The sequence below is a fragment of the Chelon labrosus genome (genome assembly GCF_963514085.1).
Source record: "Chelon labrosus genome assembly, chromosome: 13".
In the NCBI taxonomy this organism is placed as follows: domain Eukaryota; kingdom Metazoa; phylum Chordata; class Actinopteri; order Mugiliformes; family Mugilidae; genus Chelon; species Chelon labrosus.
In genome coordinates this window covers 1,267,750-1,292,140 of record NC_140346.1, presented here as the reverse complement: position 1 = coordinate 1,292,140, position 24,391 = coordinate 1,267,750, and the positions used below count along the sequence as shown (strand labels likewise).

Sequence of the window (24,391 nt, the reverse complement as noted above, 5' to 3'; positions counted from 1 at the left end):
CAGAAACACGTCTCGGTGATGCAGAGGAATTTACTGGTCCGAAATGAATCTCCATTTTCACGCACAAGCACAAAAACAAATCCCCGCCTCTTTCAAATCATATACTTAGTCGTCTTGTCTATTTTCTGTGTTGTTTAACCACAATGAGAACCCCCATCTCATTTTAGAATGGTTTTACTAATTCAGCTTGATGCAGGGTACAAAGAAAAATAATTTTATCCTGCCGAGGGCAGTGATATGCTCAGTGGCGTCGACAAAGGAAGAAGAAAGAAGGAGGGGAAACAGAATTTGACAGTGACAACTTATTCCGCGAATGAGGATCCCGAGGATACCATAAGGGGATTATGGAGTGAATGGAAATAAATTAGTCCATTTTGGTATCCGGACACCGCGACCAACTTGAAGGACGACGACGTGGGGGAGGTATGCGTGTATTTTTCCATGACATGACAGTTTACGTTAATGCGAGTTCACAGTGTCCAGCTGGCTAGCTGTGTAGGGTTAATCCATTACTTTAACGTATCTACATTCGCCGTGTTTTCTGTTAGCAACCTGCCCTTCCCCGTAAACTGACTGTTACATGAGACGTCGGAAACAGGCTATACCTCACTCTTAATGCGCGTATCATATGTTAACGGAGCACGCTCATCAAAATACTGTTCCATAATCATTTCACTTTCACTTCCTTTTTGCATGTTGTCTTTGTCCTCTAACGGTTTACAGATTACACCCTGAGACAATAACGGCAGACCAGAAGGATGAACTTTTTACACAGGTTAGTGACAACCTGAGAGAGACAAACAGACTCGGAATCAACAGCAGAAGGCTACTGCTGTTGATTCCGAGTCTCTGTTGTGTCAACGTCTTTGTTTTAACGATTGGCCTAAGGTTTTTGTTTGTGATTTGTATAATGTACAGGGTCAGCAGCAGTGAAATGAAATTACAACTCCTGACTATTGCAAAAAGCAAGTAATTAAAAACCTAATGAGACTTTTTAAAAAAAAAAAAAAAAAAAAAACATGATGCATAGTATAAACATCAAGTTAACTTAACATTGCAGATGTTGAACAGTTTTTGTGTGACTCTTCTTGAAGTTGTAATTTTTTTTAACAGTTGGATGACATTTGACATTTTCTGAATGCAACAGTCATTCAGAAAATGACGTTATACAGACTTCATTTCCATTTCCCATGGTTCTTAAAATTCCCACAAGATCACTATCTATCTATCTCTCTATCTATCTATCTATCTGCTTTCCTAATGTTCACTTGTGTATGAATGCAGCCATGTCTGACAGAAATCTATTTACAGTGACAACAGCCATATTCAACTTGTACAGATGATTGTGTCCCAATAGGTTGGAGCTCATTAAATATGACTGCTAAGGCAATGTCACTTACTATTGCATTATAAAGACATGTGACATTGTTTTTCAGTTTAATCACTGCTGGCCACACCTAGGCCTGATGTTAGGTGTGGTAATGAATATACAACTCGTGATTTACATGTTGCTGTGAGGAACAGAGTTTGATGACCTTATTTTACTTAATACTGGGGATGTCCTGATCAGAAAACTTCTGGAAGTGACATGACTCTGTTTTGCACTCAGTGTATAATGTGAACAGGAGTGGAGAAAGCCCTGCCCTGTGGGGCTCCTATAGCACTCACCTCCACATCAGATAGGACACGACCCTGTGTAGTGAGCTGTGGTCCTATGGTCTGGTCCTGTGGGCTCACTGCAAGGGGAGGAGCGGAGAGATGCAGGAGCATTGGAGGTGCAGTGAGGAGGTGTGGATGGCCAGCATAAAGGAGAAGTCTGAGGCCTTGTTCAGACCTTGTATTAACATCTATCCTGCGCAGTCCAATTGCAAGTGGCCAGCTTTTAGTACCTGTGTTCACATTTGACACCAAGGTCCTGTTCCAATCGACCACCAGATCCAATCTTAGCTTCGCGCTCTGTATGCAAATTAATACTGACATCATTTGGGGTGCAGTAGAATATTTTACCAGTGGCTGTCTTTCATGGATCACTGTTTCAGAAGCATGAACAGATCTGTTTTATGTGTGTGTCATGCACTGGGAACACATGTTAAGTTATTATTCATTGATCTCTGCCCTGACTTTAGTTAGACCAAGACAAAAAGAAAAACAGTAAAAACAACAACAAGCAGTCCATACAACATGTCATACATAAGAATAAATAAATAAGTAGAAATAAATAAACCTTATAAATACAACATTAAGAATAAAAACAATTGCACACTAAAAAAATAAAAGCTACTGATTGTTAAAAAGCCTTATGGCTGCAGGCAGAAAAGACCTGAAAACCTCTAAGGCATGCAGTAGGTGACTTTCATTACTTGTGATGGCCTTCATTTTTCTTAACATCCTTACTCCTGCCACCTGCTCCACACCTTCCTGGGTGACACCAATGATGCTCCCCGCTTTTTTAAATCAGCTTATTCACCCTGTTCCTGTCAGTTCCCCAAGCACCCTCCCCCCAACACACCACACCAACACACAGCACTGGCCACAACAGAGTTAAAAAAGGAGCAAAGTAGTGGTTTACAAATGTTAAAAGAATGTAGTCGTCTTAAAAAGTATAGTCTGCTCTGGCTCATTTTGTAAACATCCTCCATATGTTTTGTCCAGTTCAGTTTGTTGTCCAACTGCAGTCCCAGATACTTGTTGCAGGGGAACTGCTCAACCTCAGTCCCCTGTATGAGGACTGGGTCCAGTTGGGACCTGGGCTGATATGCAAACTGCAGGGGGTCTGTGAACCCCACTTTGGGGCGAATGTGAGGGAGAATCAGTCCTTCCAGAGTTTTCATAATATGGAAAGGTGATGGGTCTGTAACATTTAGGTCAGTTGGATGTTTCTTTTTGGGAACTGGAATCAGGCATGATGTCTTCCACAAGGTTGGAATCTTCTGCAGCCACAGGCTCAGATTAAACAGATGAATAAAAATTTCACACAGTTGGCCTGAGCGGAGTTTTAAAAGTTTAGGGCTGATTCCATCAGGCCCAGTTGCCGTGCCGAACTTTAGCCTGTCAAGATCCCTTGTGACCTGGAATGAGTGGAGCATTAGGGGCGAAGCCGATGGAGTGATAGGAGAGAGGGTGGTAACAGGGCAGGGTGCGGCATTATTGGAGTCGAATCTGTTAAAAAACTAGATAAAAATACACTTTTGGTGATAATTGGCCTAGAATGGACGTCAAATTAATAGACTTAATAACAGAATCTAATCTCTATGAAGACTGTGTAATTATAATACTTTACATAAAAATAAATAAATAGTACTCTATACTTTAAAAAGTATCCTATAAAATGTGTGATTAAACTCAGGCCACTACCACAGTATTCACATGCTGATAGTTCTATTTATTTGCTTTCATTCATTTACCACACTGGTAACATTTTGCACTTCACCTATTTGGTATTAACAAGAGTAAAATGGCTCAGCTTTCATCAATTTCTGTGATTGCTAACCGGCCTAGAAGAAGCAGTGTTGGTTGGTGTTCAAATCTTCCAAAAACCGAACAGCAATGGAGAAGAAGTGAAGTAGGAAACCCAACTGGACAGAGGAACAGTGTTTGCTTCTGGATCAACTGGTCAATGAGAATTAAAGTGTTTAAGACGTAGATTTGGCTCCAATACATCACTGCTGCATTGTTGCATTTTTGTATTTTTCCTGTTGCTAAATACATCAGTGTTGTGAAGACTTTCATTTCCGGTGATATTGCGATTGTAACAAGCTTGATTGTCATTCAGTGTTTGGAGAATATCTCTCCTGTCTCTTCTTTCCACCATTTTGTTCTCTGCTTAAGAAATTCCTAAGCCTCCTAAAAGTCCTCCTCCCTGCTCTTAACAGATCTCACCTTAGGAGCTCTCTTAAGAGCTAAGATTCTTTAGGAATACCTTTTATCTTTACTAGGAGCTACACCTAACTTTGAGAGGAACTTCTTAGAAAACGTTATGATTCTAAGAATTTTCTTAGAATTTGGCCACTTGGAGCAACTTTTAGAGCTAAGAATCTTTAGGAATACGGGCCCTGGTTACCATCTAGCCGTGGCCCTCCTTTCCTCTCCAAACCAGTAATCTTTCACATACCGGGCCAGACCTGTCTTGCCCCGTCATGCAACAGTTCATGTTCCAGCTTCTGCCTGTGTGTGTTCTTTCTTTTTGAACATGTCACCATTACGGAAAGCCTGTTTCTTTTGGTTTAGCAGTGATTTAAGGTTACCATTGTCTCAGAGCTTGTTATTAGGAAAACATATGATTGCTAGAAGTGTTGATGTCTGAACAAAACTTTATATAGTCAGTGGTGCATTCAGTGGGACCGTTGATGTCGTCACCCCAGGACTCACAGAAGACTTTCCAGTCAGTTTGTTCCAGGCAGCTTTGCAGAGATGCAATAGATTTCTGGGACCAAGTTTTCACAGTTTTGGTGGTGGCAGGCAACCTCTTAACAGCAGGGATGTAAGTGGGGGAGAGGTGAACATGATTTGCATAGAAACGATCAGGTCTCCTGAGAAAGATGAAAGAGTCTGGGTATCTTGCTTGCAGTCTCGCGACAGAGCGACTACATCACAGGCAGTAGGAGGAATGTAAACAACAATGGCGACCACTTTAGAGAACTCCCTGGGTGGATGGATGTATGTCTGTATGTATGTATGTAGTGCACTTTATGAAAGTGAATTGTTGATTGTTGCATTTTGTGACAGCTGCAAACAATATTAACTGAACCAATCAGTGTGATTTATTTATTTCTTTTCTGTCTTTTCCAGACGGCTGAGTCAGCTGCCTGCAGTATGGTGGTGGAGGAGAAGGGTGGAGGTTTCTCTTCTCCCGGCCACTGGCTTTCATTGTAGGACTTTCTGTTCCACCACTTCAGAAGCAGGTGCGCAACTCATTTTTAATCTTTACTGCCTTTAGACAGGTATGACGGCAGTCTTAAATTCTTCAGGTAGTAGCAGTAACAACGTCCTTCACAATCAATCTCCATTATATCTGTCTGAACTTCTCCAGTTATACACACCCTCATGTAACCCTCGGTTCCTCCTGGGCCATCCAACTTATTACACTACGTGCCCAACCGTCCACCATGGGCTTTATAGTATTCAGTTGCTTAGCTCCATACCTTTAGAACACTCTCCAACCTGACATTAGAAACAGATGATCTGACGTGCTTCAAATCCAGACTCAAAACTCATCTTTTTAAAATAGCTTACTCCATTTAACCTGTTTTCCCTCTTATCTCATTTCTATATAATTTTACTGTTAATCTGCTTTTGCTCTATTGCAATGTATGTTTTATGTATTGCTGGATGTAAGGTGGCCTTGAGTGCTTTGAAAGGTGCCCACAAATCAAATTTATTATTTTTATTAATATTTTTATTCAATATTTATTCTTACGGAGGCACTCCAGCAATCTAGTATTTGGGGAGGTTGGAGGACCAGTGAGTAACCAATTCACAAACTAGGTAATGGAGCTGGAGATATCCCAACTCTTGCACTCTTACTCCTACAACTACCACTATACAGGTACTGCTTAAAAAAAAAAAAAAGAATATTGTGGAAAAAGTTCAATATTTTTTGTCAATCACTTCAGAAAGTGAAAATCATATTATCTAGATTCATTACACATAGAGTCAAATATTTCAAGCCTTCATTTCTTGTAATTTTGATGATTATGCCTTAAAGATGCCCAAAACTTAGTGTCTCAAAAAAATTTAATATTACACATGATCAATTAAAAAAAGATAATTTAAACATAAATGTCAGGCTTCTGAAAAGTATAAGATAAGATAAGACATGTTTATTAATCCCACGTATGGGAAATTTCCTTGTCACAGTAGCATGGAATTTGGCAAAAAAAAAAAAATAATATATATATATATATATATATATATATATATACAGACAACAGTGACAACTTCGACAGGGAAAAAAGTTACCAAAAAAACACAAATACAGAAAGTTTGACAAATATATACAAAAAATATACAAAATAACAATACTCTAACTAGAACTAGAAATATAAAGACATTCTGTATATACAGTGTGGTAGTGGAATAAACTTCACAACACTTTATGTTCATTTCTATGAACTCAATAATTGGTTGGGCCTCCTTTTGCATGAATTACTGCGTCAGTGTGGTGTGGCATAGCTGTGATCAGCCTGTGGCACTGCTGAGGTGTAATGGAAGCCCAGGTTGCTTTGATAGCAGCCTTCAAGTCATTTGCACTGTAGGGTCTATATACAATACCCCGTATATTCTCTATGGGGTTCAAGTCAGGCCAGTTTGCTGGCCAGTAAAGCACAGTAACACCATGGTCATTGAACCAGCTTTTGGTACCTTTGGCATTGTGGGCAGGTGCCAAGTCCTGCTGGAAAAAGGAATTTAGAATCAAAACTCCTAGATGGCTGCATTGAGTGTGGACTTCAGAAAACACAATGAACCAACACCAGCAGATGACATGGCACCCCAAATCATCACTGGTTGTAAAAACGTCACACTGTACTATAGCAACGTGGATTCTGTGCCTCTGAACTCTTCCTTCAGACACTGGGACCTTGATTCCTAAATGACATGCAAAGTTTACTTTCATCTGAAAAGAGGACATTGGACCACTGAGCAACAGTCCAGTTCTTTTTCTCCTCAGCCCAGGTAACATACTTCTGACATTGTCTCTGGTTCAGGAGTGGCTTGATTTAAGGAATGCAACATTTGTAGCTTTTGTAACATCTGTGCATTGTGGCTCTTGAAACACTGACTCCAGCCTCAGTCTACTCCTTGTGAGGCTCCCCCAAATTCTTGAATGGATGTTGCTTGACAATCCTCTCAAGGCTGCGGTTATCCCTGTTGCTGACGCACTTTTTCCTACCAAACCTTTTCTTTCCACTTAACTTTCTATGAATATGCTTGGATACAGCACTCTGTGAACAACCAGCTTCTTTGGCAATGACCTTTTGTGGCTTTCCCTTCTTATGGAAGGTGTCAATGACTGTCTTCTGGACAACTGTCAAGTCAGCAGTCTTCCCCATGATTGTGTATCCTACTGAACCAGACTCAGAGGCAATTTAAAGGCTCAGGAAACCTTTGCAGGTGTTTTGAGTTAATTAGAGTTAATTAGAGACACTGTGTTTTGGCTTTTCATTATCTGTAAGCCATAATTATCAAAATTACATGAAATAAAGGCTTGAAATATTTGACTCTATGTGTAATGAATCTAGATAATATGATTTTCACTTTCTGAAGTGACTGACAAAAAATATTGAACTTTTTCCACAATATTCTTTTTTTTTTTTTTTTTTAAGCAGTACCTGTATAGTGGTAGTGGTGAAACTGCATTTCATTAAGCAAGTTTTCCAGTGGCGAGCTGTGCATATTCCACCTAGGCCTTATTCAAAACACCTCTTAAAGGGGGACTACTGTTTTTTACAACCTGGACCTTATTTCTAGCATAAAATATGATCGTTTACTCGCCCATATAACTTTTGTGTTATTTGCACTCCTTCAGGAGATAATTAGTTTAATGGGAAAATATTAAAATGTAAGTCAGTGATTTTGATCAAGTTTAGGCCAGCAGCCCTGATGGCCCACCACTGAAGTTTTCTGAAATTACCATTTTCACTTACCAACTAATTTTTTCTGAGTGCTGTTGTTCGCCAAGGCAGAGTGACATTGAGCCAACAAGCACAATACTAGGAGCCTGACACTGAGTTGTATACTATGGATGTTTTTACCACTAGTGGTGCTATAAAGTATTGTTTTTACAAGTTAGTGGTACAATGTCAGCATACAAAATGTTGAAAGTGAGAAATTATACTGTTTTGAAAAATATGAACATTTTGAATTTGATGCCAGAAATGTGTCAAGAAAGTGGGAACAGTGGCAGATCCACTCTGATTCATTACTTCTTTTAACAACACTCAAGTGCAGCAATTGTTTTCCCTTTCATGTGCCCAACACCTTGGGGCCTCCTTGGTATTGTTTTCTTTATAATGTAAAATGTGTCTGTACATAACTTTTTGCATTAATAGTGCTTTCACAGATGTGTGAGTTACCCATGCCATGTGCAATAATGTGTCCTCAAAATCACAGACAATCATAAAATGGTATATAAGCCACTCAGACTAAATTTTACTTCATTTGATCATGCATGCAGTTGATCAAGTTGCAGTATTTCCTGCAGGAAGATGACAGAGGTTCAATGACATATTAGCTGTGATCATGCACCAGAGTATCTTAAATTATATCAGACAGGCAGGCACACATACATATTATGACAGCTGCTCAAAATGTATGAAACTGGAATATTACAAATCCAGTTTATTTGTATATGTTTCATTGTGTAAGAATATGTAAATAGATACAAAGAGATGGGCACATTAACTCTTCTCCCTCTCACCATAGACCCCATAGAGATCCACAAGAGGAAGCTTTTTCTGTGGTTCAGCCACCTTCCTCAGGAGGAGAAACAATTTGGGGGATACTTTAGCCCAGAGACCATGCATGTCAGTCCATTGATCTTGGAAAGAACGGCTGAAGAAAGGGCAGGACTGCTCAGCTCCCCATTCCAAACCCAGAACCCCTCCAGCCCCTCTTTGACTGTGGAGCAGCTGTTTGAGCCCACCGAAAGCTGGAGTGAGAGTCGGGGGCTGAATGTCCTGCTGTACGGGGCTGTGGGAACAGGAAAAAGCACAGTGGTTCGAAAACTGGTGCTGGATTGGTGCACTGGGAAAACTCTGCCCTGCTGCAAACTTCTAATTCCATTCTCTTGTGAGGATCTCAGCAAGCTGTCAAAGTAAGATGACTTTCTCCTGCACACAGTCACATAACAGCATAGTCTAACTCGACTACAAAATTGACAGAAGACAGTTTCTGAACTTTAAAAAAAAAATAAAAATGAAGACCAAAAACCAAAGCTAGACAGAATCTCATTGCAGAGAATGCTAAGAAACTGTGGTGGTAACTCCACAAAAATATAACAGACAACTTGACAAAAAAAAAACAAAGGGGAAAGACAGGACTATATATCCACACGGGCAGAGGTGTTGACGAGGCACAGGTGAAACTAATGAGGGCGGAGCACACCAAATGAAAGCAATCCAACAATCAACGGGGAAAAACACTTGGGAAGATGCTTGCAAAAGTAAAGATCATGACACAATTCTTTTTTTGTTACTGAAAATTTGAGTATTTACCAAAAAATAAGTGTAATACCATTTCTTAGTTTAATTCAGTCTTGGTTATTTTAATGAAGATTGCCCTCAATAAATCTGGTAAGGCGATGAACACTCAAGCACTATCTTTAAAAAGAAAAAAACACAGTAAACACTAGGCAATAACAACTAATAGGCCCAAAGTAGAGGAATTTAATAGTTGTCTGAGCTGTGTTTTATATTGAACTAGACAAAAAATTGTAGGATAGCCTGTGGACTTACAGTTCAGCAGTAGGCAAAGATTAAAATCAGATCAAATCAGGCATATTTCTAAAAATAATATGTATGTGTAGTACAGATATTGAGCCTTTTGAAGAGGATTTCATATGTAGACCATAAAACTGTAGTTATGTGAATGAGCACAAATTTCTTTCAAAGTCTACAATACTGAGATATAAAATGTACTGTAGAAAAAACTAGTTAGGGTAAGGGTCAAGGCAAGCAACAATCATAGGTTTGATTACCCCATTTTCACATCACATGCATTTTACATCAAGACAATACGATATCCTACAGATAAAGCCTTTGGGTGTATCGCTGCAGTAGGCTCCGAGAACCCATCTGTATAGAAGAGATGTTTGTTGAGAAAACTGTGTTTGAATTTTATAATTCTATAAAGTCTCTTCAGAGATGTAATAAAATAAATGTAATTCAATCAGACAAATATGGCAAATATGCACAACAGAAAAATATGAAAGCATTTGGCGATTAGAGCCACTCACTATCAGATTTGAATGGTAGAAGTTAAGGCCTTGCTTAGTAAAGGAAACCCCCAATATGAGGAGAAGAGAATGTTGGAGCTCAGAATGGAATGAGGAGTGGACTAGAGGCTGGAGTAGGGTTACAGCACTTTAAATATGTTCTCCTCTTCTGTTGTCAGCTGCTGTTTCACATTGAAAGTTTGACAGCAGTCACACAATTTGCTGATTGTTGCAAAATCTGAATTGATAAGAGAGAAAGTCTCATAATCAGTTGTCTAGAAACGTGAGATGAGTTGTGCAGTTGTGAATAAATGAGACAATAAAGACACTCTTCCTGACTTGTGCTCATCTTTAAAATTACTTTTTAAATTGTCAAGCATTATTTTTGGCACCAGTACATTCAAAAATGAATGGAAGGATTCTTAGACAGAATAATAACAGGAATAAATGACGTGGCTTAACTTGGTCACTATAGATGGACAAGTTCAAAGCCACTTTTCAGTGAATTTATTTATTATAATGCTAAGATTACCAACTTTGTTCTGCAGCAAACTGCTGTTTCACAATAGTGAAGTGACAAATCCGCTTTCACACAGGGCAGCTTCCTTAAGGGATCTAGTGAGCAGGAAGTACCTCCACTTGAGAAAACACCCTCTGCTAAGTGGGGAGGGAAACCAGGCCAAGGATATACTCTTTCTCTTCAATGGGATGGAGAAGATGCAACTAGACTTCCGGATTGGAGCCACAGAGCTTTGCAGTGATCCCAATGAAGCATTTCCTCCATCCGTAGTGGTAGTGAACCTGCTGAGAAAGTACCTCCTGCCAGAGGTATGTGGCAATCTATCATCACTGCAATGTTTTGAAAATCTGAATCTGAAATCTGGAGTTTATAATGGACTGTAATGGGGAGAGTTAATTACATGGCACAACTTGCTGAATTAATGAAACAAAAAGTGAATTACTGAAGTGGATGACTGGAGGTTGTTACATCCCCTTGGTGGCACCAGAGGAATTTAAGGGCAAACACACTACAACCAAGGGAGTTGAAGGAGTCAGTGGTGAAGATAAAATGAAATGGCTTTATTAGGTTGTCAAAGTAACTGAGTGGGCTTTACACAAACACTGGGGAAGGATGGGACCATGTGGTTGTGACAGAATAAATGAAAGTAGTATAACAAAACAAGGCCTGGCTAATGAGTCTTTCTAAATTAAAGAGAACAAACAAAAAGCATAATTGTATTATCTAAGAAGAGAATACATCTCAGAATACAGTGGCATCCAGCAATAACCCTAGTGTATATTTACAAAGAAGTCACCATGGTGTGGAAAGTGCCCCTCAACCTCCCACCACATACCACCTTACAATGCTCACTATAACAAAATGACAAAGGAAAACTGAAAATCTTCTGGGCCCCTTTTTTTGAGTGCCATGGGTGAATGATTCACTAGCTTGGGTTAGGAACTAACAAATGAGCAGCAACACCAGACAAATATAAGTACATTGCCATTGTCTGTGTCATAACCAGGTTAATAAGTGATATTTGTGCTGTAGAGAACCACATGTCCTCTCTAAAACATGAATAATTGTTGTAACTTACAGTGGAAACATCCATTGGAGTGATGTCCCTGTCCATTTTAATCATGAATACTGTATAGTAGTCTGTATTTACCCCGGTCCTAGGCACTTATTTCAGAATCAGGATAAAAAAAAATACCAGGTATTTGATGATAGTGAGCAATTACAATGAGTGAAAGTGGAATTTCTTTTATGAATAGAAAGTACCATGTGGACCATTGTAGTACGGATCATTTGTTGTTTCACTTCAATATTTTTTTCTTAGTGTCCAGAGTAATCAAAAACATATATTTGGATTATTTTTTATCTTTATGGTATGTCTCAGTGTTTATGATTGATTGTTATGGATTGTTTCTTGTTTCCCAGGCCAATATATTGGTTACTACCCGACTATCTGCTTTGGACTGTATCCCTCCGAAGTATGTTAGCCGTTATGCACAGATTTGTGGATTCAATGACGCAGACCGTCAGCGGGCATACTTCACAAGCCGTTTGCTGCAGCAGAATGGGGAGACTGCACGTCACCAAGAGGCTAAGGCACTTATAGAGTTGCTTTACCACAACCTCCAAAGAGAAAGCCAGCTGGCTGCAGCCTGCTACCTCCCCTCCTACTGTTGGCTCACATGTGCTACTTTACACTTCCTCAACTTCACAGATGCTAAGTCCCCTATCCGCACACTGACTGGCATATACACCAGTTTCCTCAGGCTCAACTTTGGGGGTGAGGTCCTGGGTACTGGAGCAGGGACAAATGTGCCCAGTCAGGAGCACCACAGATCTCTGATGTTGTATGTTGTTGGTACAGTTGGTAAACTTGCATTTGATGGTGTGACACACAAATACACATCTTTCTCACAAAGGGAAATTGAGCAGTGGATAGGAGGAGAGACCAAGACAGATGAGGAGCTACGTCAACTTGCTGTATTCCGGACCGATGTGCTAGACTTCTTCTTAGCTCCATGCGTAGAAAGTGGTAAGCATTTACCACAAGAACTCAGTGAGAGTGATGAAAGGCGCTATGTGTTTGCTGTCCCAGCCATGCAGGAGTACCTAGCAGCTCTCTACGTGGTTCTTGGAGAGAACAAATCAGCACTACAAAAGCTGAGCAAGCAGGTCTCTTTAGCCATTGGTCAAGTAAGCGAAGATGTCAACGTTCTTTTTGGCATACTTTCTAAGTTCATCCCCCTCCGAATCTTTGCTGTATTCAACCTCCTTAAGCTTTTTCCAAAGCTCTATGACAAAATCAGCAGCCATAACAAAGGCAGCATTGCCAGAACCATGACGGCTGAGATGTTCCGCACTGAGGATAGCTTCAACGAAGATGTCTTGGATCAAGTGGCACAAAGCCTTCTTGGAGTCCATGGCCCACAGTCACAACAGTACAGTGAGGGCAAACCTTTTGAGCTGTACCCTATCTTCATGGGTGGGCTGTTGCATTATGGAAACCGTGTGCTTCTTCAGCAACTTGGTTGCATCATTCAGAGCACCACAGTGGCCCAGATCACGCGTGCCCTTAGGAAGTACCTTGTCAGAGGTATGTTCTTTTCGATCTTTTTCATCCACTACAGTATGTTTACAAAGTTACAAAGTGTACAGTTTACAAAATGCTGATTAAACTCATCAGTATCATCAGGTTAATCTCTCTGTATACCAGAGTTTAAATTTGTTTGGCAACATATTTTCAGTAGTGATGGAAATTGTTGTGTTGTTTTTTTATTTGTATTGTTCTGGGCAGCTAAATTCAGTTTGGAGGATCAGTCAGGCCTTTTGTTGCTCTGCTGCAAGAATGACAACCTTTGCAAGATTAGTTTAACAAAATACTGAATTAAGTTATCTCAGATTGAGATTAATTTTATTTTTATTTTATTTTTATTTCACTTATTTAAGTTGTTTCTGTACTAGAGAGAAAAGTTGCCGGAGTCAAATTACTTGTATGTGTACATACTTGGCCATTAAAGCTGATTCTGATTCTGATTCTGATTCAAGACAAAGGGCTTGAAACAGAATCCAACCACCAGCAACATTTCTGCTTGTAACTGTACGGTGAGAATTATGACAAATCAAATCTAAAAAAGAAATCATGGGTTTAAATATGGTATAAACCATGAACTTTGTTAGAGCCCAGTCTGAGCTAAGAGTAAGTGAATTCTATGTGGCTTAAATATATGTATAATAAATGACAGTCATTTCCCTTATTTGATGCTAGAGCTCAGCAAACCACAACCACCAGAGGAGCTGATGGATCTGCTGGTTCTTCTATACGAGTTTCAGAACCCCAGACTGAGTGCTGAGGTTCTGACCTCAATCAAAACCATTAGGCTCACCAGCATTCGAATGACTTCCCTCAAATGCTTCATACTGAGTTCGGTGCTCTCATGCACCCCTGCAAGGTGAACTTTGATTTGTGTATGATTGAACTCTCTCATAGTATGGATCATAATGTGTAGGTCTGTAGATTAATACTGAATACATCAAAACTATGAAAAAGCTCATATAATATTATGTAATTAACAAAAAGTGTGAATGTTTTATATTTTAGGTTCTTTAAAGTAGACATCTTTTGTTTGTGATGATAGCTTTGCACGGGCGGCACGGTGGAGAGGTGGTTAGCACTGATGCCTCACAGCAAGAAGGTCACTGGTTCGAATCCATGGGCCGGCTGGCCTTTCTGTGTGGAGTTTGCATGTTCTCCCTGTATCTGCGTGGGTTCTCTCCAGGTACTCCAGCTTCCTCCCACCATCCAAAGACATGCTCATTCGGTTAATTGGTGATTCTAAATTGGCCGTAGTGCGTGTGAGTGTGAATGGTTGTCTGTCTCTCTGTGTTAGCCCTGCGATTGACTGGCGACCTGTCCAGGGTGTACCCCTGCCTCTCGCCCGATGACAGCTGGGATAGGCTCCAGCAGACCCCCGTGACCCTTAACAGGACTAAACGGGTATAGAAGATGAATGAATGAAGGATAGCTTTGCACACTCTTGGCATTGTCTCACTCAGCTTCATGATGTTGTCACCTTGAATGGTTTTCTTCAGGAGTTCCAAGAGGTTGTTGACTGCTTTACCGTCACTCTGTTGTCCAACTAATACGAAACCATCTCAGTTGGGTTTAGGTCTGTGATTCCGGAGCCCAGGTCATCTGACACAGCACTCCATCACTCTATTTCTCGGTCAAATCCCATGTCATCTGTACTGCCCCCTGTATACGTAATGTCACGCAACTTGATGGGCGTCTACACAATATTGTACAGATTGTGTATGCCAAATTTCATGATGTTGGCTATTGCAGTTTTTGAGATATTGAAATGTTGCTTGTATAGTGCCCCCTAGAGACCAAGGGTCACAAAATTTGGGGTGCTTGTACAGAATCATGTTATTGTCAATGATATGAAGTTTGATTAAGTTTGGGCATATACTTCACAAAATATTAACTTTGGACTTATACTGTGCCATGCCGTAAAAATTAATTAGCCATTAACTTTGTAATTAATAACCCTGCTAAAGAACTTTTTATTATCTTTGTCTATAAATGATACATGCCAAGTTTGGTGAGAGGTGCTTTGAGGTGCATATTTTTCAAAATGGTGGAGAAAAAAAATGGCAGGCGGAAATGGGCGTTGTACATTAGTCCATTAGAACCAGGGCTATCTAAGGAATGAGAGGGAGAAAGAATTTTGTTTCTAGGGCACATGGTTCTCGAGATTTGAGGCAAAACGTAAATTGACTTATTGTAGCGCCACCTAGCTGCAGGCATGTGTATTGAGACCTTGGCAAAGTGACATGCTAGGACTTCTACCAAGTTACCAACTTTGATGCCAAGAATAAAAATCGCAACAAAATCAATAGGGTTCCTGCAACTTCGTTTGCATGGACCCCTAAAAATAAAAAAGTTTAGGCTGCCGACCTGCCGACGTCTTGTCCGTACTTGGACCGCTACTGCTAGCGCTAACAGCTCTTAGATGGCACTGCAGGGTTGAAGTGCTTCGGTGGTATGCAAACTTTTTTTGTACATTTTGCACAAAACCCCACACCCAACACCCAACACTTTTTTATGTACTACATAATTCCATACAATCAGACTCTTACAAATCCCAGATTTTTTTTAAATCACCGCCTTCATAATATTGGGTAGGTCTCCCTTGTGCTTCCAGAACAGTTCCGATACATCAGAGAATGGACATGGGCCTTCTGAGGCCTGTCGTGTCTGGCAACAGAGCGTTGTCACTGGTGGCCTTTGGGTCCTATGGGTTGAGGGGAGGGGCCTCTGTGAACCAGCCTTGTTCCAGTGCATCCCACAGATACTTAATCAGTTTGAGATCTAGCGAATTTGGAGGCCAGGTCAACACCTTGTGCTGTTTTTCATGTTTTCTGTGTTGTTTCTAAACCGTTTTTGTATGTTTGCCTGTGTCAGGCTGTATCCTGCTGGAGATGGCTGCTGCGATCAAGGAAGTAACATCTAAGTAACATCCATACAAATGCCAAGTCCAAAGGTTTACCAGCAGAACATTGCAGTGTCACAAGATGGTCAATGTTATTTACTTCTCGTGTCAGGTTTAAATGTTGTGGCTATTCAATACATGTGTGACTTCATAGTTTTGATGTCTTCAGTATTAATGTGTAATGCAGAAAATAAGAACAACAATTGAATGAGAAGGTGTGTCTAAAGTTTTGACTGTTACTGTTGTGGGATTAATGAAAATCTTAAAAAAATAATAATAATAATTAAAACAATGGTAAAAATGCTTCCAATTGTTGCATTTAATTATATAATGTTTGGTCTTGGGCATTTTCTTTAGACCGACAAGTAGAATTTTTGTACTCCAGGTCCACTAACAGAATGTCCTGGCACTGAAGTCCCAGGACATTCTGTGGAAATGTTGGATATGTTGTTGCCACATATATATGCCCACGGGATAAATAAAGTATCTATATCTATCGTACATGGTATTGCATAGTGCAGATTTAAATTGTTTGCACAAATTATAGCAAAGCCACAGCTAATTTGTGTCTCACCATGCACATGCAAAGATATAGCCTGGTTAATTTTCTAAGAGAGTTTTAAAATATGTGTCAAAATGTTTTTCTGTAGTTACCAACTTGAAGAACTGGACCTGTCCTCATGCCTTCTCACTCAGGACATGCTTCCCATGCTGAGGCCTGCCTTCAGACACACACACAACCTCATGTGAGTTTATGGTTTGCAAAATAACAAATTGCATGAATGAATGAATGAATGATGTTCAGAATCAGAATGCCTTCATTGTCCTTGTATGCAGTACAACCAGAGTTCACTCGCCCACACACTCGGCAGAGAAACGAAATGTATCCCTGCTCTCGGTTAAACAGGGATACACAAGTAGCAGTTATGAGTCGGTTAAGTTTCGTTTCTCTGCGTATTGTGCGTTAAGTTTAGTTTGCGCTGCTTGCTAGTGGTCAAGTACGTTTTGTTTCTCTACCGAGTGAGATGTAAGATGTTTGAAAGGTGCGGTTTGTTGATTATATATCAACCAAATGTGGTAGGACTCAACTGCGCCGGTTAAGTAGACGTGTAGATCCATGATTCTTGAGTCGTCTTTAATGGCCAGTTATATGATCCGGATCCAAATCTTTTTTCCACCGCTAATAACTTGATAGGAACAACACAAGTCGCGTATGGAACGGAATAAGCTAATTGGGTCTTTTTGTAAAAGACCTGCCAGTACAGAAATCTGTGAAAACCTCTAAGGATTTTGGTTAAAAGAACATACAGCAAATGTTTTGCACTTAAGGAAGGTAACTGGCAATCTTTATTTGTTGTGAATAAGAGCAGCTTTTTGTTGTATAGACCGCTGCTAAAGGCACACTATTTTCGTTTTGGTTTCGAGGTGGAAAATATGTTGGATCAGTGGTTTTACCTAAATAAAAAAATGGAAATAAATTTGTTTGGTTACTTTAATTAATGGATACAGACAAATACCTTGTTTAAACGTATGAAGTAGCCACAGAGTGACAAAAATAGAAATTTGGTTTTTTAAACCAAGAGCTAGCTAGCGTTAGCTATATACGATCAAAACGATACGCATTCGCCATGAATCATTCTTGGAGCCAACAGCAGTTCTCTTAAATAAGGCCATGCATGGGGAATGTCTTCTGAAGTGTCGCTGTTGACACTACACCCTCTACTCTCTCTAACTCTCCACACACTCGACACCTTTCCGCGGTCTGTCCCTCTTCTTCTTCTTCGACTTTCCCTCTCTAGTCCGACGCTCTAGTCATGTCCGATCATGTCGTTTTTGTACTTCGTTACTTCCCACCTCTGGTTTTACGTCTTGTCATCCATGGAGGTTAAAAAAGTAACGAGCCTGTTTTTCCAATCTAAGGAGTAGAAAGTACAGATATTTGTGTACAAATGTAGGGAGTAAAAGTAAAAAGTTGTCAGAAAAATAAATACTCAAGTAAAGTACAGATACCTGAAAAATCTACTTAAGTACAGTAACGAAGTATTTGTACTTCCCACCTCTGCAAACTGCTCATTTTTGTTTTCCATCATTCAGAGTGTGTAACAACCCTCTTCTGGAGTCTGGAACCTCCACACTGCTGGAGGCCCTGTCAGAGAACCAGTCCCTTACACACCTCTCTCTAATGCACACTGGGCTGTGTGATGTGGGCACTTTGGAGCTGGCTGTGAGTCTCCAGCAGCACACAGGGCTGCAGGAGCTCAATGTGGCCTACAACAATATCGGAGACAACGCTGCTCTGGCCCTGGTGGAAGCCTGCAGGGAGCATCCCAGCATTCACACTGTGCAGTAAGCAGCTTCACATTCCATCCACAACTATTGTATATACACCAATCAGGCATAACATTATGACCACTGACAGGTGAAGTGAATAACGTTAACCGTCTTATGACAATGCAATGTTCAATGCACATTAATACAAGTAAATACACATTCTGTTATAGCACTGATTCTTGAGAATTTGGACAAAACAGGTTTTAATTTTGAAAACAAAAAGTTAGTTAAATTACAAAATCTGAAAGTATATCAAGGTCTTGGCTGTTCAGAAATGTACCGGTGCAACCTCCCCATTTTGTATTTTTTTATATAAAATAGTTTTCCAGTTATTACTTTGTTTTTGTCAACACTGTCAGACACAGTAAAAAGCAAATTATTTTTTATTTATTTGGTCTAATATGTATTTAGAGTTTAGAGGAACATATTATAAGCATATTCATTTAAAACTAATAAAACTCCCTCTGACGGTGGTGACTTTAGACCTGACGGTGGTGACAGTGGCCTCATTACAACATACAATTCCAAAATGTATACCAATCAAGTCAATGGCTTCTTGCTTAACAACATCATTTAACTATTTGGTTCAAAAAATCAGTCCGGAGCACTGTGATAAACATTTTCAAGGAATATAAGGTACAATTAAGCAACATCATCATCAACGGGGCGAACCACGGTAGATTTGTGTGGCATCAACGTTTCAGGTGCGTTTGATTGTTTGCTCTGATTGCTGCATAAAAGGACTAGGTTAACTGATTGACAGGTTAGTTGTTGATAGCCACTGAATGGTGAGAAAAACGGGGTTGCGCAGTGGCAGTGTGGAGGTGGGTGACTCCAGGACGCTGGAATTCACTGTTAAGCCTTCTCAAGGTGTTGTGTGTCGAACTTAATGGAATATCTGTAAAGGGAGGTGCCCACCTAAAAACCCCAATGACATGCTGCATACTGCTGTTGACTAGGCCAGGTATCTGATGTCTTCATGTTGGTTGGTAGCAATATTTGTTTGTTTGTTCAGCTACTGAGCGGGCCATACAAGCCAGCAGCATTTGGTTAACTTATATTTCACAAGGTTTGAATTGTCCAGTGTCTGCTGCTGAGTGGGCCATACAAGCCAGCAGCATTTACTTAGTTCATTTAGATGTAGGGAGATGTAGGTTAATTGTCATATCTCATGAGCGTAGGTTTGTTAGGGTTTCTCAGTTGGACATGGCCTTTAAATGTGTTTTGCATGGGATCTTGGCACAAGGGATTGTAACATCTAATTCTGCATATTAACGAATGTTAAAAGTACCCCATCCCCATATAATCAAATATCAAATCATCATGATCAAAAATAAAGTCATTACCAGTAGGAATAATGTACAATGCATCACTGACATCATCTTAAACTGTCATCTAGTGCCCCCTACTCATAAAATAATACATTATATTCTTCTGTAAACTGGACTGTAAACTGTATATTTGACGTGAAGAACAGATAACAAATAACAATTGTGAGCACTGTGGCACTCTCCTCCATAGATAGCTGCTGCCTAGCCATAACTTCCTAAAATATATAAAGTCAAACTTGAGTGTAATGACTATGAAATTGGGGGGAATTACAGTGAATGTTAGATTTGGTTAAATGTTGTCATGCCATTTTCATTTGGCTTTAGTCATTGGAGATGCATAGCCTACAAGGGATATTGTATACTATGTGCTATGTAGATTAGTAGTAGGTGCACTATGTGCATCCCAAATGACGTAAGCCAAATGAACATGGCATAAAAGTGAATTGAGAGAGAGGGAAGGCACACCTCATTCTCTAGGGTTGGACGATATGGAAGAAATGTAGGGGGAATTACATAAATAAAAATATGAAAGAGGTTAATAAAACATTACAGGTCATATTGGTATTTATTTTGATCAACATTTATATTCTAGCCTCCATTGAGGACCATTTGGATGTTTTTGTCACCGCCGTCAGACAGAAAACCTGACGGTCACCACCGTCAGGTTTTTCTCTGACGGTGGTGACAAAAACCAGCTCTTTCACATGATATGCATGAGTTGTTCACATTAGCCATCTTGTTTCCCCTCTGTTGCTAGCTACTTCAGACCTCTTCTTAAAAAGTATACATTTATGTCATAATCTAATCTAATATTTTTTATACAAAACTGATGGTGTTGACATGTTATGGTTGCGACAGAGGCAGTGTCCAAAAGTATGAACAAATTTAAGAGAACCTAGCAAACTTACAGGAGCTTGAGTGATGTTGAAGCATACAGTAGAGCTGAAGGTTTGAAAATGCGGTCTCAGGAATGTAGTTGACCATGTAGTTACCTGATTTTATTGTTTTTTAGAAATATCTGACGGTGGTGACGAATATGTGGGACACATTTTGAGCAACTACAATATAATAATAAATATTGTTCAAAACTCACTGTTTCTAGTTTTTAACACATTATTGCCCACATTATTATTCAAATCAATTATTACTTTTTGTTTTTTGAATCAAGTTGAAATGGTTATCTCCTGTCCGAGGACAACTGGTTTTGTAGGCAATGGGCCAGCATAGTCATTAAATTAATAAAAAATTAAAATAAACCTATAAAAGAACCTTACATATGTGCAAAGGACTCCCTGATTATAACCTTGATTCTTTTTATTCATGAAAATCTTATTGATTTCCAACAGAATTAGCACTTTCCTTAGTGGGACATGTTTTTGCCAAAGTTTCAAGAATCAGTGATAGTTAAATAATGATTAATGAGGTAGCAACGTCTGTGCCACATGTCCAGATGACTCGAAGGAATAGTGGATTACAGAGTTTTTCGCACACAGTATCGTTTACTGAATGGCAAAAGAGACATCATTGGTAAGCCTGATGATACACTGCTCAAAAAGATTAAAAGAACACATCAGATCTCAGGAAAAAAAAAATGTTGCTGGATATCAAAGCTGATATGGACTAGTTAATGTGTTAGAAACGCCACATCATTTGATAGAAATAAAAATTATCAACCTACAGAGGGCAGAATTCAAATAAAAAATGATATGTCAGGCTAGTCCATTTTCTGAATTTTATTGCAGCAACTCAAAATGGTACTCAGTAGTTTGTATGGCCCACACGTGCCTTTATGCATGCTTGACAACATCAGGGCAACTCCTAATGAGACGATGGTGTCCTAGGGTATCTCCTCCCAGATCTGGACCAGGACATCACTGAGCTCCTGGACAGCCAGCATAGGAACTGCCTGCATACTTTTGCCACATGAGGCCGGGCTTTGTCATGCACCAAGAGGAACCAAAGACCCACTGCACCAGCGTAGGGTCTGACAAAGGTCAGCCCGATACTGAATGGCAGTCAGGGTGCCATTGTCTAGCCTGTAGAGGTCTGTGTGTCCCTCCATGAATATGCCTCCCCAGACCATCACTGACCCCTTAAGAAACCAGTCATGGTGAATGATAGTACAGGTAGCATAATGTGTCTCTAGCATAAGTGTTGTTGTCCTATGGCAAACCTCTATCAAGCTCCATGTTTCCGGGCAGTGAGCATGGGGTCCACTAGCTGACGTCAGGCCCTCGGGCCACCCTCATAAAGCCTGTTTCTGATTGTTTCGTCAGAGACATTCAAACTAGTGGCCTGCTGGAGATCATTTTGTAAGATTCTGGCAGTACTCATCCTGTTTCTCCTTGCACAATGGAGCAGATACTGCTGATGGGCTGAGGACTTTCTACCATCCCGTCCAGCTCTCTCTCTTGGAATCTCCTCCTTGCTCTTGAGACTGTGCTTGGAGACACAACAAACCTTCTGGCAATGGCACGTATGGCCTCCACCTGTAAAATCATTCCTGTTATGAAGGGCGTCTCATTGTTTCCCCTCTGGTGCACCTGCTGTTAATTTCATTCACACCAAAGCAGATGAAATTAATTAACAACCCTCTTTGTTTCTTAACTGACCAGATCAATATCCCAGAAGTTGACTTGATGCTGTACTCTGATAAAAAAAGTGTTCCTTTAATTTTTTGAGCTGTGTACATTTAAATATGATCATGGTCATGTGTAATGCAATGTAATTGGCTACTTCCTTGATATGAAAATTGTATTGTACTGTATTTGTGAAACACGTAGATCATTTTCACAAATATGTTCCATTTAATCTTGAAATGCTTCCAGTTGCCTACTAATAAGGACGTACCTGTTAGTTTATCATAATTTCTGAAAGCTTGGTCACGTTGCCTTTGGGATATACCTCTTAAACTTAAATAAGTTGCAGTTTAATGTCATCTGAACAGGGCATGTAAAGTCATATGAAGTGGTCAAGATTGCAACAGTCACACATGTAATCTGTAAAGAATGTCTATTTCTTTGTTTATGTCTTTGTGCAGCTTGTACCTTAACCCTGTTAGTGACGCGGGAAAGCAGTCCCTGTATGCCCCGGGTGTTCCCATGAACCATGATGGCAACAGAAAACATGTCGAGGTCCTGGTTTCTGTCACCGAAGGTTCAGAGATCTCCAAGAACTGGCACCCAATCCTCAGTGTGATTCAAGAGAACGCCTCATCCTGGGACAAAGAATGTGTCAAACAGCAGCTTAAGGTACACACCCACAATGGTAATATCAAAACATAAATAAACCATTTAAAGCTCCTGTTCTAAAAATGTGTGTTGCTATTATATAAAATCATAAACACACATACACAGTTTATTCCTGTAAAATGTCTGTGATCATTCAGTAAAAATAAACCCCAATTCGAGCCACCTTAATGATAAAATATTTTGGGGAATGCATGTCTACATGTACTGTGGCGTAGCCACACTCAGCTCTTACCAGAAAATTTGTCTATTAACATACCACCTGGATTTCATTATGGGTTGCGTTTCAACCAATACAAAGAAGAAAAATACCTCTGCACACTATTGAAAAATCCTCCATTTATAAAGAGCCATTTTATTGTAAACAACTCCTCAGCGCTCAGATACCATGTCTGGCAACTTCACTGTTACTCTTCTGTCCAGCACCTCACAGCCTGCTCAGTACTGGCTCAATATTGGCAATACTTTGCCACAGCATAATCGGTTCCCAGTGGAGCCATGAGTACGTTACTGACCAGACACGTGTCATCAAATGGACCTGATTAGGTTAATTTTTTTTACAAGTTTGTAGTTAGTGTTCAGTGAGTATGATATACTTAATACCTGCAATACAAATGACAAAAAAGGAAGATGTTGATGTTTGTTGTCCCAAAAATGCACAAGGTCCATTGTTAAGAGTGTGTCGATGTCCCTCTGTCCTTCTGTGCAGGTCTTCCTCAGGGATCTGGAGTGTGGTCGTCACCAGCAGCAAAGCATATGGAAAAGACTGCACTTCCTTAGGGTGGAAAAAAGAGTCCAAAAGACTCTACAGATGCTGGAGAGGAACACACTGCCTCATAAAACAACTCTCTAGGACTTAATACTTTCACATCAGCATTAGGCAAATCCACTGTCAATGCTGAAAAACTAGTTAATGTGTTTCATAGTGCCAGACTGAACAACTAAAAATAATAATGTTATAGATGTCAGCTTATCTTGTCTAACCCTCAACAAAAAGATATGTAGGTCACACAACAAGCTGTTTCAACACCTTGCTGGTTTTAACGACCAGACAACTGTAACCTTTTGTCACTTTAAGGCTACATTTAAAGTGCACAATTCTAACTGCTACTCTTCCCAAGTAGGAGGACATTTATGGATTGGTGTGGAGAAGCGTGTCATGTCAGGGCACGTTCACTTTTAACCTCTGCCTTAGCCAAAACTTGTTTAAGTGGTTGCACTGAGATTGAGGGTGTAAAGTAGCTTTTATATGATCATACAGCATCTGTGCTGCTAAAAATACATCCCAGACAAAGCAAATATTTTAGGAGGGAGGTGTAACCTGGGAGTGGTGTAGGTAATTAGACTGCAGAAGTCTGAACTGATCAACCATGCTCTACTGCCATCTTCTCAACATCCAGTGTGACAAGGCTGCTTTCTGCATTTCTGGCTGAAGCTGCATATGAATTGAATAGGCCCAGCATGAAAAAAGTCCTAGAGAAATTATTAAAAAGTTAAGTTTATTTTCTTCAAAATCTGTAATAAAGCTTTATTTTCTCTTG

At 39.9% G+C, this 24,391-nt stretch overlaps 1 protein-coding gene across 4 annotated transcripts; it reads left to right on the top strand.

The window, feature by feature from the left end:
- The first annotated feature begins 211 nt into the window (after nucleotides 1–211).
- Nucleotides 212–24,391, top strand: nlrx1 (NLR family member X1). Of its 4 annotated transcripts, XM_084558877.1 has the most exons (11): nucleotides 212–423; nucleotides 724–775; nucleotides 4,789–4,901; nucleotides 8,422–8,812; nucleotides 10,528–10,759; nucleotides 11,874–13,041; nucleotides 13,714–13,897; nucleotides 16,591–16,686; nucleotides 18,035–18,286; nucleotides 22,643–22,853; nucleotides 23,560–24,391. In XM_084558877.1, the coding sequence occupies exons 2-11, from the start codon at nucleotides 759–761 to the stop codon at nucleotides 23,701–23,703; spliced, it is 2,808 nt and encodes a 935-aa protein (XP_084415003.1). In that variant the 5' UTR covers nucleotides 212–423; nucleotides 724–758; the 3' UTR covers nucleotides 23,704–24,391. The 4 variants fall into 4 exon arrangements, with proteins under 4 accessions (XP_084415003.1, XP_084415004.1, XP_084415002.1 ...); XM_084558878.1 differs by lacking the exon at nucleotides 212–423 and having other exon boundaries at nucleotides 508–775; XM_084558876.1 differs by lacking the exons at nucleotides 212–423; nucleotides 724–775 and adding an exon at nucleotides 3,729–4,656.